Source organism: Mangifera indica, chromosome 6 (assembly GCF_011075055.1).
Source record: "Mangifera indica cultivar Alphonso chromosome 6, CATAS_Mindica_2.1, whole genome shotgun sequence".
NCBI classification, from domain to species: domain Eukaryota; kingdom Viridiplantae; phylum Streptophyta; class Magnoliopsida; order Sapindales; family Anacardiaceae; genus Mangifera; species Mangifera indica.
The window spans coordinates 15,184,353-15,197,262 of record NC_058142.1 but is presented as its reverse complement, the minus strand read 5'-3'; the positions used below and the strand labels follow the sequence as shown (position 1 = coordinate 15,197,262).

The 12,910-nt window shown below is 33.1% G+C and overlaps 2 protein-coding genes across 4 annotated transcripts in view; one reads left to right on the top strand and one right to left on the bottom strand.

The window, feature by feature from the left end:
- The window catches only part of LOC123217986 (putative disease resistance RPP13-like protein 1), a 93,532-nt gene that overhangs the window by 6,277 nt on the left and 74,345 nt on the right, over positions 1-12,910 (top strand). The window lies entirely within an intron of this gene.
- Positions 1,006-9,977, bottom strand: LOC123219703 (pentatricopeptide repeat-containing protein At1g30610, chloroplastic-like). The gene is made up of 10 exons (XM_044641690.1): positions 9,119-9,977; positions 8,542-8,971; positions 6,389-6,580; positions 6,018-6,099; positions 5,723-5,914; positions 4,514-4,627; positions 3,169-3,259; positions 2,933-3,063; positions 1,874-2,305; positions 1,006-1,557 (listed from the first exon to the last, which is right to left on the bottom strand). Exons 1-10 carry the CDS (start codon positions 9,975-9,977, stop codon positions 1,177-1,179), a joined length of 2,904 nt encoding a protein of 967 aa, XP_044497625.1. The 3' UTR covers positions 1,006-1,176.

Genomic DNA, 12,910 nt, shown 5'->3' with positions numbered 1-12,910 from the left:
CAACGGAAATGTGAACAATTAATGTTATCAACAAGATAAATAGTATCTGATTGGTTTGTTGTTGAGTCATTACCGTTTTAATGGTGTTGAAAGCATTGAGGCATGACATGCTTTGCAACTAGTTCTCCAAATGTGATTCAAGTAAATGTCCTGCAAGCTACGTAGCATGGGAAAGAAACATGGAAACGAAAATACTGGAACTTATTTTCTCAAAATATAGGAAAAAATGTTGGAAAATATAATATAAAAAAATATATATAAGATTTTCTTTAAAAAAAAATGCAAACACCTATATTTCTTATAAATAAATACCAAATTTTGTTTAAAAAAAATACAACCCCCTATATTTCTTTAAAAAATAGAAAAAATACAATAACTTTTTAGCTACAATAAGGTGTACACTCAACAAACTTGGTGTATTAACTAACAACCAAATAAACAGTATATATCTTAATAAAACCGATTTTTCACGCATTCATCGATAGTTAGAAAAGTTGGAAATAGATAGGAGATGAGTTTAAACATGCTGGAGAGGAGAGAAGCTTCATATGCCGGAGAGGAGAGGAAATGAAATCAGAGTTAAGGTTCGAAATTGAGGAGAGTAAACATGAAATCGATTAAAAAACAAAAAAAATAATTTCTTTTCCTAAAATGTGTTTCAAATTTTTTTATTTTTCTCGAAACATTTCATACCAATTTTGTGCTTCCTAACCTGCAAGTGAAGTTTATCCCCATATAAGAGGATTTGGTGATAGTCTCATTGCGGGCATCTTGCAGTCCAATTATGTGGAAGCAAATAACAGAGGATTCTTATTTTGGATGGAAGTTTACTTCTGGTTCAGCTTCTCCCTACCAACAGTATGGACTTCTCTTGCTTTGATGTTATATATCATAATCAAAATGCTTGAAGTTAATTAGTTTTATCTTTTAAGACTTGTCACTCATGAACGAATTAGAGAGTGTGTCGAATCAATATAGTAAATGATCACACACAAAACAAGGTTATGTACAGTAGTTACAATATTATTTCAATATCTACAACTTGTCTCGTTTCAATGAATGTACATGTTAATGAATTATTAAATCACTTGATAAGGTGACAATTCATGCTTTATTGTTTTATATATATATATATATATATATATATATATATATATATACACATTTTTCCATGTTTCAGGCACCTGCATTAAGAGTTTGTCTACCTATTATTTTAGGAGCTCTGCTGTGAGTCCTCAAAAATTCTTTACAGGATGATATAAGATTATGCAAAACTGAATTCGTTGAATCAATTCCAGTGGTTCGGATACTTGCCTTGTGTATTAAGTGAACAAGAGTATCGTCCTTCAAACCTCGAGAAATTTCCTTGAATAAATTCATGCATGCAATCTTGGAAAACTCTGGCAGATCACTAACTGGATGACTGGTTATACAAGAAAGAGCAGAAATGTAGTCTTCTTTCTTGACAAAGATTCGAAACCGCTCTTTGATGAGAGAAGGTGGGGGTGCCCGGTTCACCTGCGCAAGGTGCTTCCAAGTTGTTTCCAGTAGCTCTACCTGTCAGCAGAAATAGCAAGAAACAGTGATTTCATAGCTTCTATGGAGGGCAAAAATGATCTTAAAAAAAAAAAGAAAACTCGCAATCCAGAATAAAGAAATTTTCTGAATTGTATTATAATTACAGAAATCAACAACAATAGATGTCATCAAGACAATTATATCACAAATTTGGAGACATTCGTCTGAATGGCTCTACATGACTTAGTCGAATGGTGTCTAAGTATGGCATATCGGTCTGTGAAACCCATTGCAGCAGGTATATAAATAAGCACTCGAAATGAAATTAATTTTAAGAGAAGAACTCAGACTATACCCTTCCAGCTCTTGAAGCATCCAATATCATTCGGACATGGCGTTTTGCATTGAAATGGAATCCATGCTGCAGCATTTTTTTAAATACATGTTCAAGCTCATCGCATCTCTTCTCCACAATGCATGCATCTAACATGGTGTTGAATGTGTAGATATCTGGTACCACTAGACCCCTGTTATCAGTTTCCCGGCTACAATGGCTGCTATCTTCAGACATCTGCTGGAAGAGCTTCTTTGCTTCCTCAAAGAAACCATTTTCCAGATAAACTTTCAGCATTATGTTGCAAGTAACAAGATTCAGAGAGCAGAAATCCTTCATTTGGTTGAATATCTCAGCAGCATTTTCAATGTTCCCAGAGTCCAAACAAGCTTGAATTAATCCAGTATAAGTCACCACCAAAGGCTTGTTTGCCACCTTACATATCTTCTCTATCTATAGAAGGAATGAACCAAGTCAAAAAATAAAATAAAAGTGTCTACATTTCCATTGTAAGGTCAACAGATCAACCACATGTTGTAATCTTATTTAGTTGTAATATAATAAACCAGAGAGATATAGTCTTACACATGATAGAAAGATAGAAACCTTAACCATCTACTAAGCATTTTATGTATTAGAAGTAGCAAAACATTTGGGCTTTGCTTAGTGATGATACAGGAATCATAAACTTGGTATCCGGTATTCTGAAGTCCTTTTCATAGCAAAAACTTTTCTGGCAAAGTCAAAGTATTGGCGTAGTGGCAAAAAAATCCATGACAAGTAAGAAATCTTATTGGAATAATAGTAAATCCATGTCAAACTTTTGCATGAGAATAGCTGGAATAGTGAAAGAATGACCCGGATCTACCTTGATTACTAATTCATATCTTATGACTTAGGCAGTCTGCCTTTATTACCAACATTTCTTGAGTGTGAGTTCTTTCAACTTGTACCCACTAATCGAATATTATATCCATGAATTCATATTGAAGTTATCAAAGTCAAAAAGCTATATAATGAGACAATAAAAGGCAATAAAGAAAAACGTATAATAAACAGAGTAGCATATGACATATCTACCTGCATTAGTGCTTCTTGGCACCTTCCAGCACTACAAAGACATCTTGCAAGGTCATAATAAAGAGCAGCTGAGCCCACAATTCCTTGTCTTTCCATGTCTTGAACAGCCAAAACAGCCTCATCTATTTTACCTTCTCTCCAAAGAGTATTCACAAGAAATGCATATAACAGACAGTCATTTGTGAAAAGAAATTGCACATAACAGCATGCAGAAACAGGTTAGATCACCGAAATACCTTTATATACTAAAGCATTTGGAATAAAAGACTCCAGCACTTTCTTGAAAAATTCATGCACCAAGTTGTACTTGCCACATGCCAACATCACCTGCTTATGCAAAAATACTGTTGGATATAAATTGTCACATTTTCCTGATGATTGACACAATTGAAATGACTAAAGCTGAAGAAAACCAAGCTAACCTATGATCGGTTCCTCAAATTATGTTACTACTATGAAACAAAACTTCACAAAAAGATTACTTGACAGGTGTAGCAGTTCAGTGGAAACATATTGCATGATTCACAATTAAATACTGTAAGGATTAGGACACTTGTCCTCAATCCAATGGTAAGTCTCCATTATAAATATGTTCTTTAGGTTTCAAAAGAGGGGGAGGAAAAATACTAGGGTTTTGTTATTTGGCAGCCAATCTTGGCTGATTCAAGGAGGTTTTCGGCGCCTCGAATGACCAAAAAATAGGAAGCCCCAAACTCCTCGAACTCTTCAAATTATTTGGTTTATCTTTGTAATGATTAATAAAATAGTTTAGTTTATTATGTTTTTGTGTTTTAATTTTTTGTTTTAGTTGAATATGAGATGGTCCAGCCCTTATAATTAAATATATCATGATCCATGATTATATCACCAAATAATATGCGCCAAGAAACATTATAATAAGAGGTTTGAAGGAAAAAATAACAATAATTGTCCAAGAATTATAGGAAGATTATTACTTGTTATTTGCCCACATTGTTTTGAAACACAATCACATCTCAAACCTAAAATCTCTTTTTCTCTTCTCATTAATGTTCAAAATCCCTAATTCTTTCTCAACTGCAAGGTTGGATACATATTTGTAAATCAGAAAAACTTCATAAGTAAAATTCCAACAGAAAATATCAATTTGTGAACATACAAAAGTGAAAGTCTGATAATAAACAAGCATATATTTCAACAAAGACTATATCGCAACACAGCTGAAGTGACGAGAAGGACCTTTTAGCTAGGATAATGAATGTAAGCATGATTGAAAAATTTTGAGCTTTGGTTGTAAACAAATAATAAACAATGGCTCTAAAATTTTCCTTCCTGTTACATTCTTACATTTTACATCTTCAAAAAAGAAAATTACTCAAATAAGTTATATTGCAATTTTCTAAACAAAAAATGAAGGATGAAGATCATAAAAGGATTTGTATTTCCATGTTGAAAATATAAAAATAAAAAAACACTTAATTACCTGCTTGTATTCACTCCAATGTAACATATACATTTAACTATTACTGGAGCATATAACTGCCTAAACAAATAAGAGATAATAAAACAACAGCAGTTAGAGAGACACTTGAAGACTATTACCTCCATAACAAGTCCATATGTTGAAGAAGAAGGCTTCTGACCTTTTTCTTTTATTTGCTGCAAAACCCAAAATGCTCCTTCCCAGCTTTTCCGCTTGACACAAGCATTTAAGACCTTGAAAGACACAAGACATATACATCTCAGAATTACATTAAAAGTTTTCACATATAGTATACCTGAGTATCCAAACAGAAATACTACAATCTGCATCTCTTTGAATAAGCATTTCAACTATCAAGGCAAAGAACCATCCTTGATAATGCAATCAATAGTCAATGAGAGGAACAGCAGCAATGACTGATATAATAAACATGCAAGCACTATTTCTATAATATGTAAATTATATCAGCTTAGTTTAGGTCCCCCATAGATTTCTTTCAGGGACAAGTGAGCACAAAACCAATCCCAAACTAGCATTGCAAAAAATTTCCTCGGATATTGATCTCTAATATGCATGGTAAAGTTAACAAGCTTTACTTTTGATGCTTCAAGTCAAGAAAATTGTAGCAAAGAAAGAACCTTTTCATCCAGCATTTTTTGAGAAGAGGCTTGTCATGTCATAAACTATAATGTTCGAATTATTAATATGCAGGTTTAACAATTATGAAATATTATCACATGCACTTCCTATTTTCATAAAATCAACTCAGTATCTATGTAGAAAAACTTTCAGAATCCAAATTGATTCAGATTTGACATCTGAAGAGTGCAAAATGATTATTTCATCATTGACAAAAAACATATATTATTCCATTGTCTTTCCTTTTTCCTATTATCCAGAGATTCTCCTATCATTCTTATGACTTCATCAAATAAATTGCTACAACCTTGGTAGTTATGGACTATGTGGGATGTGATATCACAGGGAATTGAATGTCTGAATCCTTCATTAAAAACCACTCAACCTAACCCTTCAGATCAGATTGATAATATTATGCAATTGGTATTGTCAAACATTAAAATAATATTATCAGTTGGCAGGTTTAACAATTTCCTAAATAGCTGTGATATTTATCTTATACATTCACAAGTTGTATAGAACAATGCTGGCATCAACATGGAAAAAACTTAAGGAAACCAAATTAATTGAGATTTGATCGAGTGAGACCGTCATCAATCATGAAGATGGGTCATAAAATAACATGTACAGTTGTTAGAGCCCACTATCTCGCCAACAGGATTAGAAATGGTTGTCTGATTATTACTCACCGCATTGTAGACAACAATATCAGGTTCCGGTTGTGGGTCCCATCCCTCAAGTATTCCAGTTCTGAACTTTTTCTTGGGAAGAGATCGCATGGTATCTATCACATCAAAAAGTTCCCTAACATGCCCAGCCTGTCCCAGAGTGACAGCAATGCTGTGATAAGCCACCAAGTCTAAATATGAGGACATTTGTTGCTGCAAAGAAGAAAAGACTAAATGGGTTGGTAAAGCTTTCATTCTTTGTTACAGAGATTCCTGAGAAGGTGCACGCCACATACAAACAATTAACAGGCATTACCTGCATTGCATGAAATACATTGAGTGCCTCCGCAGGTCTCCTTGCCTTTCCAAGTACATTAATTGCAGTCGTGTAAATGAATCTACCAAGAGGAAATATAGTGAAAAAATGTTTTTACAAAATGATCATGAATTTCTCAATTAATTAAAGAGTGTCAGGCAATATACAATGAATATTAGTTAGGACTGATGGTGAAAAATCAAAGAATTGTTCTTAGGCAGAAGTTTCCAACGTGAGATCTAACTTCTTTCAAAATTCTGACAACTTAGCACAGCAAGACCATATAGACCCAAAAACCTGAGTTTATAATGCAGACTAAACCTGTACTTTTAAAATTGAGCAGAAGAAAGAAGATAGGAAAACATCATTACTTGAGCCTGTGGGATTTGTAGCGTTCTCGCATCTGCAGCCACTCAATTACTTGTAGAACCCGCCTCCAGTTTCCCAATTTACCCAATATCTGGATAACCCTCAATATAGAATGATCTGAAAATCTGATCCTCGCACTCCGCATCATCTTAGAGAACATCCACTCAGGCACATCAATATCTGCACCATTTAACCTGTCAAACAATAATTTAGCTTAAATAGTGTTAGGACTAATGTTTATATCTCTCGCAGGAAAACAAAAAATAAAAAGAAGAGAACACTTGGCAGCAAACTGGGTGATCAAATGGCCATTACTTTACTAATAAGTCAGCAGCAGGAGAAAGGAATACGTGGCACAACATTAGGGGAAAAGAAGAAAGGATTAGCTGAGGAAAAAGAGAAAAAGGGGAGCAGGTGCGAGAGCAAGGGGTTATGGGAAAGAAACAGGAAGATTGAAGGGAGAGTGCCAGCCTCTTGGAAGATGAGCATGCACAGTTGAGCCACTACTGTACTTTTGTGTTTTTTGTGAGTTTTTGAGAAGTTAGTTCAAGTTCTGGAATCTGTAATTTGCCATATGTATTAGCTGGGAAATAGTCATTGTATTGAGAAATGATTATGTAACTTTATTGAATATCAGTCAATATAATCATATTTTCCATTTCTTCCATTGATACATGTTTCTGCTTATTTGCTGGAAAAACCACTGTTGTGTATTGCTTGTTGACGTGTGCTTGAGTTGTTGTGAGATATTGTTTGGAGGTGACTCGGCTGAAGTGAGGCTCTGCCCAGGTACGCATCAAATAGCAACAGTAATTTGTTAAATTTGCAATTGAAAAGAAATATCAACAAATGTAAATCACACAAGGGCAAAGAAAGATAAATTACAAGAAAAAATTTCAACTGAGGTTTCATGTACATTCATTCAGTGAGGTATTGTATCTTTTCTACTAGTGTTTTAAAGCTTTCTATGTAACATTTGTTGACATTTTAGAATAGTAAATGTAACATGAATTGTATGACATTCTGATTCCTCAAACAGTAATTTGCTTCTTAAAACATAGTACAGTATTAGTCGCAAATTCATTTATACTCTTACTAATTAGCCCATAATTTCATGCCAATCTCAGGATTGACATAAATGTGACATGGATTCCTTTTAATGCAGTTTTAAGTAACCAGCAGAGACCAGTTACAAGGATAGAGTGGAGATTTCTTGGACCATAAACTTTGATCCCAATTTAGTATGACATAAATGATACAATTGCAGATACCACAGAGAAATGCAACCATATTCCCACTACATTGGACTTCTACATGAAAGGAAGCTTTTGTTTTTCTATTAATCTAACATTAAGAGATTCCCAGTACATTACATACAAGGCTAGAACCCAGCCAGTAGACCATATTTCTAACGCCCTGTGCCCCATTTGTGTACTTCCTTCAAGATGCCTGGAAGGGTTGGATATTGCCCTAGTTAATTAGTTTTTTATGCACCCAGATGATTGATCCAAGTACGGAGTGAAGAGTAAACATCAAATTTTTCATGGCACTGAAGGCTTCAATCACAGATGTTAAAGCTGATTATGAAGTAAAAGACGGTGTCTTCAATTGCAAGAAGGATAGGTCTCCCTCCACTTTTCTGACTCGATACAATTCCATTCTACTTGATCCTATTCTGTATCTACTTATATTACTTCTTATTCAGCCATAAACATATGATTCATAATGCAAGTCCTGCAGTCCCACAGATGTTCTCTAGCTGGCATGTGGCAACAACATTAAAAAGACTAATGTGAAGAGGTCACAAACTTCTTTCTTAACCAGATGTATACCCTGGTAAAACGGCCAAGTAATTTTATTTCTCACTAAAGGCCTAAGCATATGCTTTGTAATCTAAACGTATAGAGATGACTAGGTTCACATGATGCACAAGGCCAATACCTGACTTACTATAGGACCTAAAAAAAGGCTAACTGTACCATTGTTATTCAGAACACAAACCTACACCAACAAAAGGGTACAACCACGCCATAAGTCACATTGATGAACCGTCAAATACGTTGCACATCTCAAGAAAAGGCGACGCATAATGAATGAAGAGATATTAACCTCAGAAATGAAATAACAAAGAAGAAAAAGTGCTTAGATTACATACTGCCTTGCTAGTTTCTGAATTCTCTCCTCCATATCCACCCGTGCAACTCTTGGCTTGCCCATAAAATCATTTCCTTCTTCCACAAACTTGAAGGCAGCTCTTTCCATCTCCCAACTTCTTTCATCATCTTTTTCAGGGAAGCAGTTTCTGCTATAAGTTAATTTTTCACTCCTCTGCTGATATTTACCATCAGTAGTTTTCTGAACTTGGATGTGATTCCTCACAACATGGCTTCTAGCAGCAACTTTGTCCTTTTCAAAGTTTTCCCCTTTTGTTTCAAACATTTCTGAGGAAATTTTGTCATGAACTAGGCCTGCTGTTATATTACCACTACTAGCACTCCCATTATCATCGAGCAATACCACAGGATTATCTCGTGCTTTCTGTAACTTTTTACCCTTATCAGAATAAGAGTCTTTTAACTCTGGTTCTACAATATTATTTTGATAACGCGACCATCTTCTACCTACTGTCTCTCCTATCAATGTCCTCTTCACCTTCACATCTACCCAACTCTCATTACCACTAAATTTATCCTTTGACTTTCTAATTAATCTCCCCTCTCAATGAAACTTACCTTTGTCCGCACCTTCACCCCGAGCTACTCCATCACCATTTCTATCCAACTCTTCACACCTGACATCTTCCGAAATCACTTTCTCATCCATCAATTTAAACTTTTCATCATCTCTCCCCAAAGATGCTATTTTTGACATATACTTTCCCTTCAAAGCATAAGAGTCTTTTAACTCTGGCTCTATAGTATTATTTTGATAATGCAACCCTCTTCTACCATCTATCTCCCCTTTCAATGTCCTCTTCACCTTCGCATCTACCCAGCTCTTGTTGCCACTAAATTTATCCCTTGTCTTTCTAATTAGGTTCCCCTCACAATGAAACTTACCTCTATCAGCACCTTCACCCAGAGCTACTCCATCACCATTTCCACCCAACCCTTCACACCCAACATCTTTTGAAATCACTTTTTTATCCATCAATTTAACTGTTTCATCATCTCTCCCTAAACACGCTGTTTTTGACATATACTTTCCCTTTAAAACATCCCTCATTCTATCTCTACCCAACTTACTAGCTTGTTGCATCCCTTGGTTACTTTTAACTGACTCCATAGCCTTCAAATACTCACTAAAAGACGGCTTAAACTCAAACTCATTCTCAATAGCCCCACCTTCACTTCCAACCACCCTCTTATCAGACTGTTCTTTCACCACAACATAAATTCTCCCACAACAACTCTTCCTCACAACAACACATCTAACCCTTTTCACATTCTTACTCTTCAAATGAGCACCAAAAAGGGGTTTGCAAGATTTCAATAATGGAAACCCTTGACACCAATAATCTAAAGTAAAAGTCTCATTTTTTACAGAACTAGAAATACCCATTTGGCCATTCATCATAATTAACAACCCCATTTCGGTTTAAACTACAAAACACTCAAATTAAAGTCAATTTCAACTACTACTTACTAGCTTTCACATATCTGAACAAAATTCAAATTACACAAACTACCCCGACAAAAATTTCAAACTTTGGTCCCCAAAGAAATTTACAGGGAATAAATGCAACAGCTTCCAACTTTGCCTCAGAATTTTCACTCGGGTTTACGAGATTGGAGCAGCCACTCTTTAGACTGTTTATTGAGGGACAAGTAAGTTGGTGTGTGTGAGAGAGCAATTCAGTGATATCCATCCGTCAGATTTTTCGTTTTCCCAAATGAATTTTAATATCAGCAGTACGCCTAGATTATGTTGTAATATCAACAATTCTCCCCGATATTTTGGATGTAATAATTCCTTCTAAATTAATGGACTGTTCGTAAACTACGCAATTTATGAACTAACGACGATGGGGGTTACAACTTATAAAATTTTACCAAAACATTTCTTGTTGACTTATTTAATATCCTTTATCTTTGCATTATCTTATACATATAAGATGAATAAAATTATGTGTATATATTTTGAATATATAAAATAAATATATAAATAATATATTCTCATATAATTGAATTTAATTATATGATAACATATTATCTGTGTATATATTTTGTTTACTCAAAACGTATATATATAGTATTACTCTTATATGATAAAAGAATGTGAATAATTATACGAGTAATCTAATTATTATTCCAGCTTAATTAGTAAAAGATTACCAAATAATATTAATTTTATAATAAAATTATATATACCCATTTTTGGTACACAATTTGTGTACATAGATGATGTGTTATCATGTGATTGAATGTTTCTTTATCATATGATAACACATATTTTAAAATCACCTAATTACATGATGACACATCATTGTATACCAAAAATGGGTACACATAGCATTGCTCTTAATTTTATTATAATTTTATCTTTTATTCATCAATAAAACTATGTGTACCTATTTTTGATACACAATTTGTGTACATAGATAAGGTGTTATAATGTGATTGAATATTTATGTATCATATGATGTCACATGTTTTAAAATCATCTAATTACATAATGATACATCACTGTGTACATGAATTGTGTACCAAAAATAGGTACACATACCATTGCTCTTTATTCATGAAAAATTTTAGGACAAAAATGTCTGATTTTCAATTGAAATAATAAGTAATTTCACAAACAATAAAACTATGTATACCCAATTTGGATACACAAATATATACATACTTATATGTGTTATCACATGATTGAATAATTTTGAATTAAAAATAAAATAACAATCAATCATGTAATGACACATATAAGTACATACATAATTATATACCTAAAATGGATACACATAGTATTGCTCTTTCACAAATACTTTGGAAAAAATATATTAACAATAAGATGATAATTTGATAAAATAATTGTATTAATTAATTTCAAATTGTATAAATATGAAAGGATCCTAATATATAATTAATATAGATAATACTTTAGAATATACTCAAAATAGATACTTTGTATAAAATATGTTAGTTTAATCATAAATAATACTCAATCAATAATTTTTTAAAGAACTTTAAGTTAAATAATATATCAGTATTATTTTGTTACTGTAAATTAAATATAATATTTATTTATATATGTCATATTTATCAAATATTGTCATAATTAAATACCTAATACTCTTTCAAACAATTTATATTTGTTGTAATTTTTAATTTTTTCAATAAAAGACTTGAACCAAATGCATGGTTAGAATCTTATACAATTACATTGCATTTAGATATTTAAGAAAATCAATTCATTGTATCATCTTGTACTAGTAGGAGATAATTGTTATCTCGTAAAATAAGAGATAGCGATTAAAGGTTTTCTTGTGAAAATAATATATGAAAGAGTTATGTTGGAGATCATGAAAACTTCTGAAACTATCAAGTTTGCTCTTGTTATTTTTTAACCCCATATTTTGAATCATCTAATGGATAATTGACATGTCTAAATGTTGTTAGCATTATTAGTCATTCTCTATGAAACGGTTAGATGTTTCTTTAGTTGGTTTGTGGCACTTTTCTATTTTTACTAGGAAAAAATCTAACATAACAACTCTAAAAAGACATTTGTGCCAAAATTGTATTATAATTTATAAATGGCTAAAAGATTTATTCCCACTCAAAGTTTGATGTATATTCAAAATCTTACCCATAACGCTTTAAAAATTCAAATGCACATCTATCTGTTAAATTTGCAATTAATGTCAAAGAAAGAATCACCATTTATAGATTTTATTTTAAAAATGAAAGATTTATTCCATTCTCTCATCTTAGTTTTAAAAACAAACAATTTCCTCTAACTTAGTTATAAAAAGTTATTTTTTTACTCTCACTATCTAGGGCTTTTATATTTTAACGTTAACAGCTACCCTCGTCAAAGTTCAAAAATTACACTTACCCTAACTATTCTTCTTAGCGATTCACTCTAACGCATCCATTAGCACCTGTTTTCCCTTCTTGGTAGTTTCTTGGCATGGAAACCACCCATTGTCCAATCGAACTAATCAAACAACATCACTCAAATTCATGTGATTCGTTGCACAGATTTGTGCAATGGATCTATGTGTAGGCTGACGCACAAATGGTCAGATGACAAACAGATTCGTGTGATGTTTGTTGGTTGATCTATGCATTGGTCAACGCACAGATTCATCACACAAATCTATGCAGCATCATCTGACAATTTTGATCAGATGACAGGTGGTTTTTAATCTGAGAAACCACTAGGGAGAAAGAAAGGGTGCCAGTGGATGTGTTGGCGAGAATCATTGAAAAAAATAGTCATTGGAAATGGAGAATGCATTTTTTAGGGGTATAAGTGTAATATTTAAACTTTGAGGGGGCTAGCATTAACCTTAAAATATG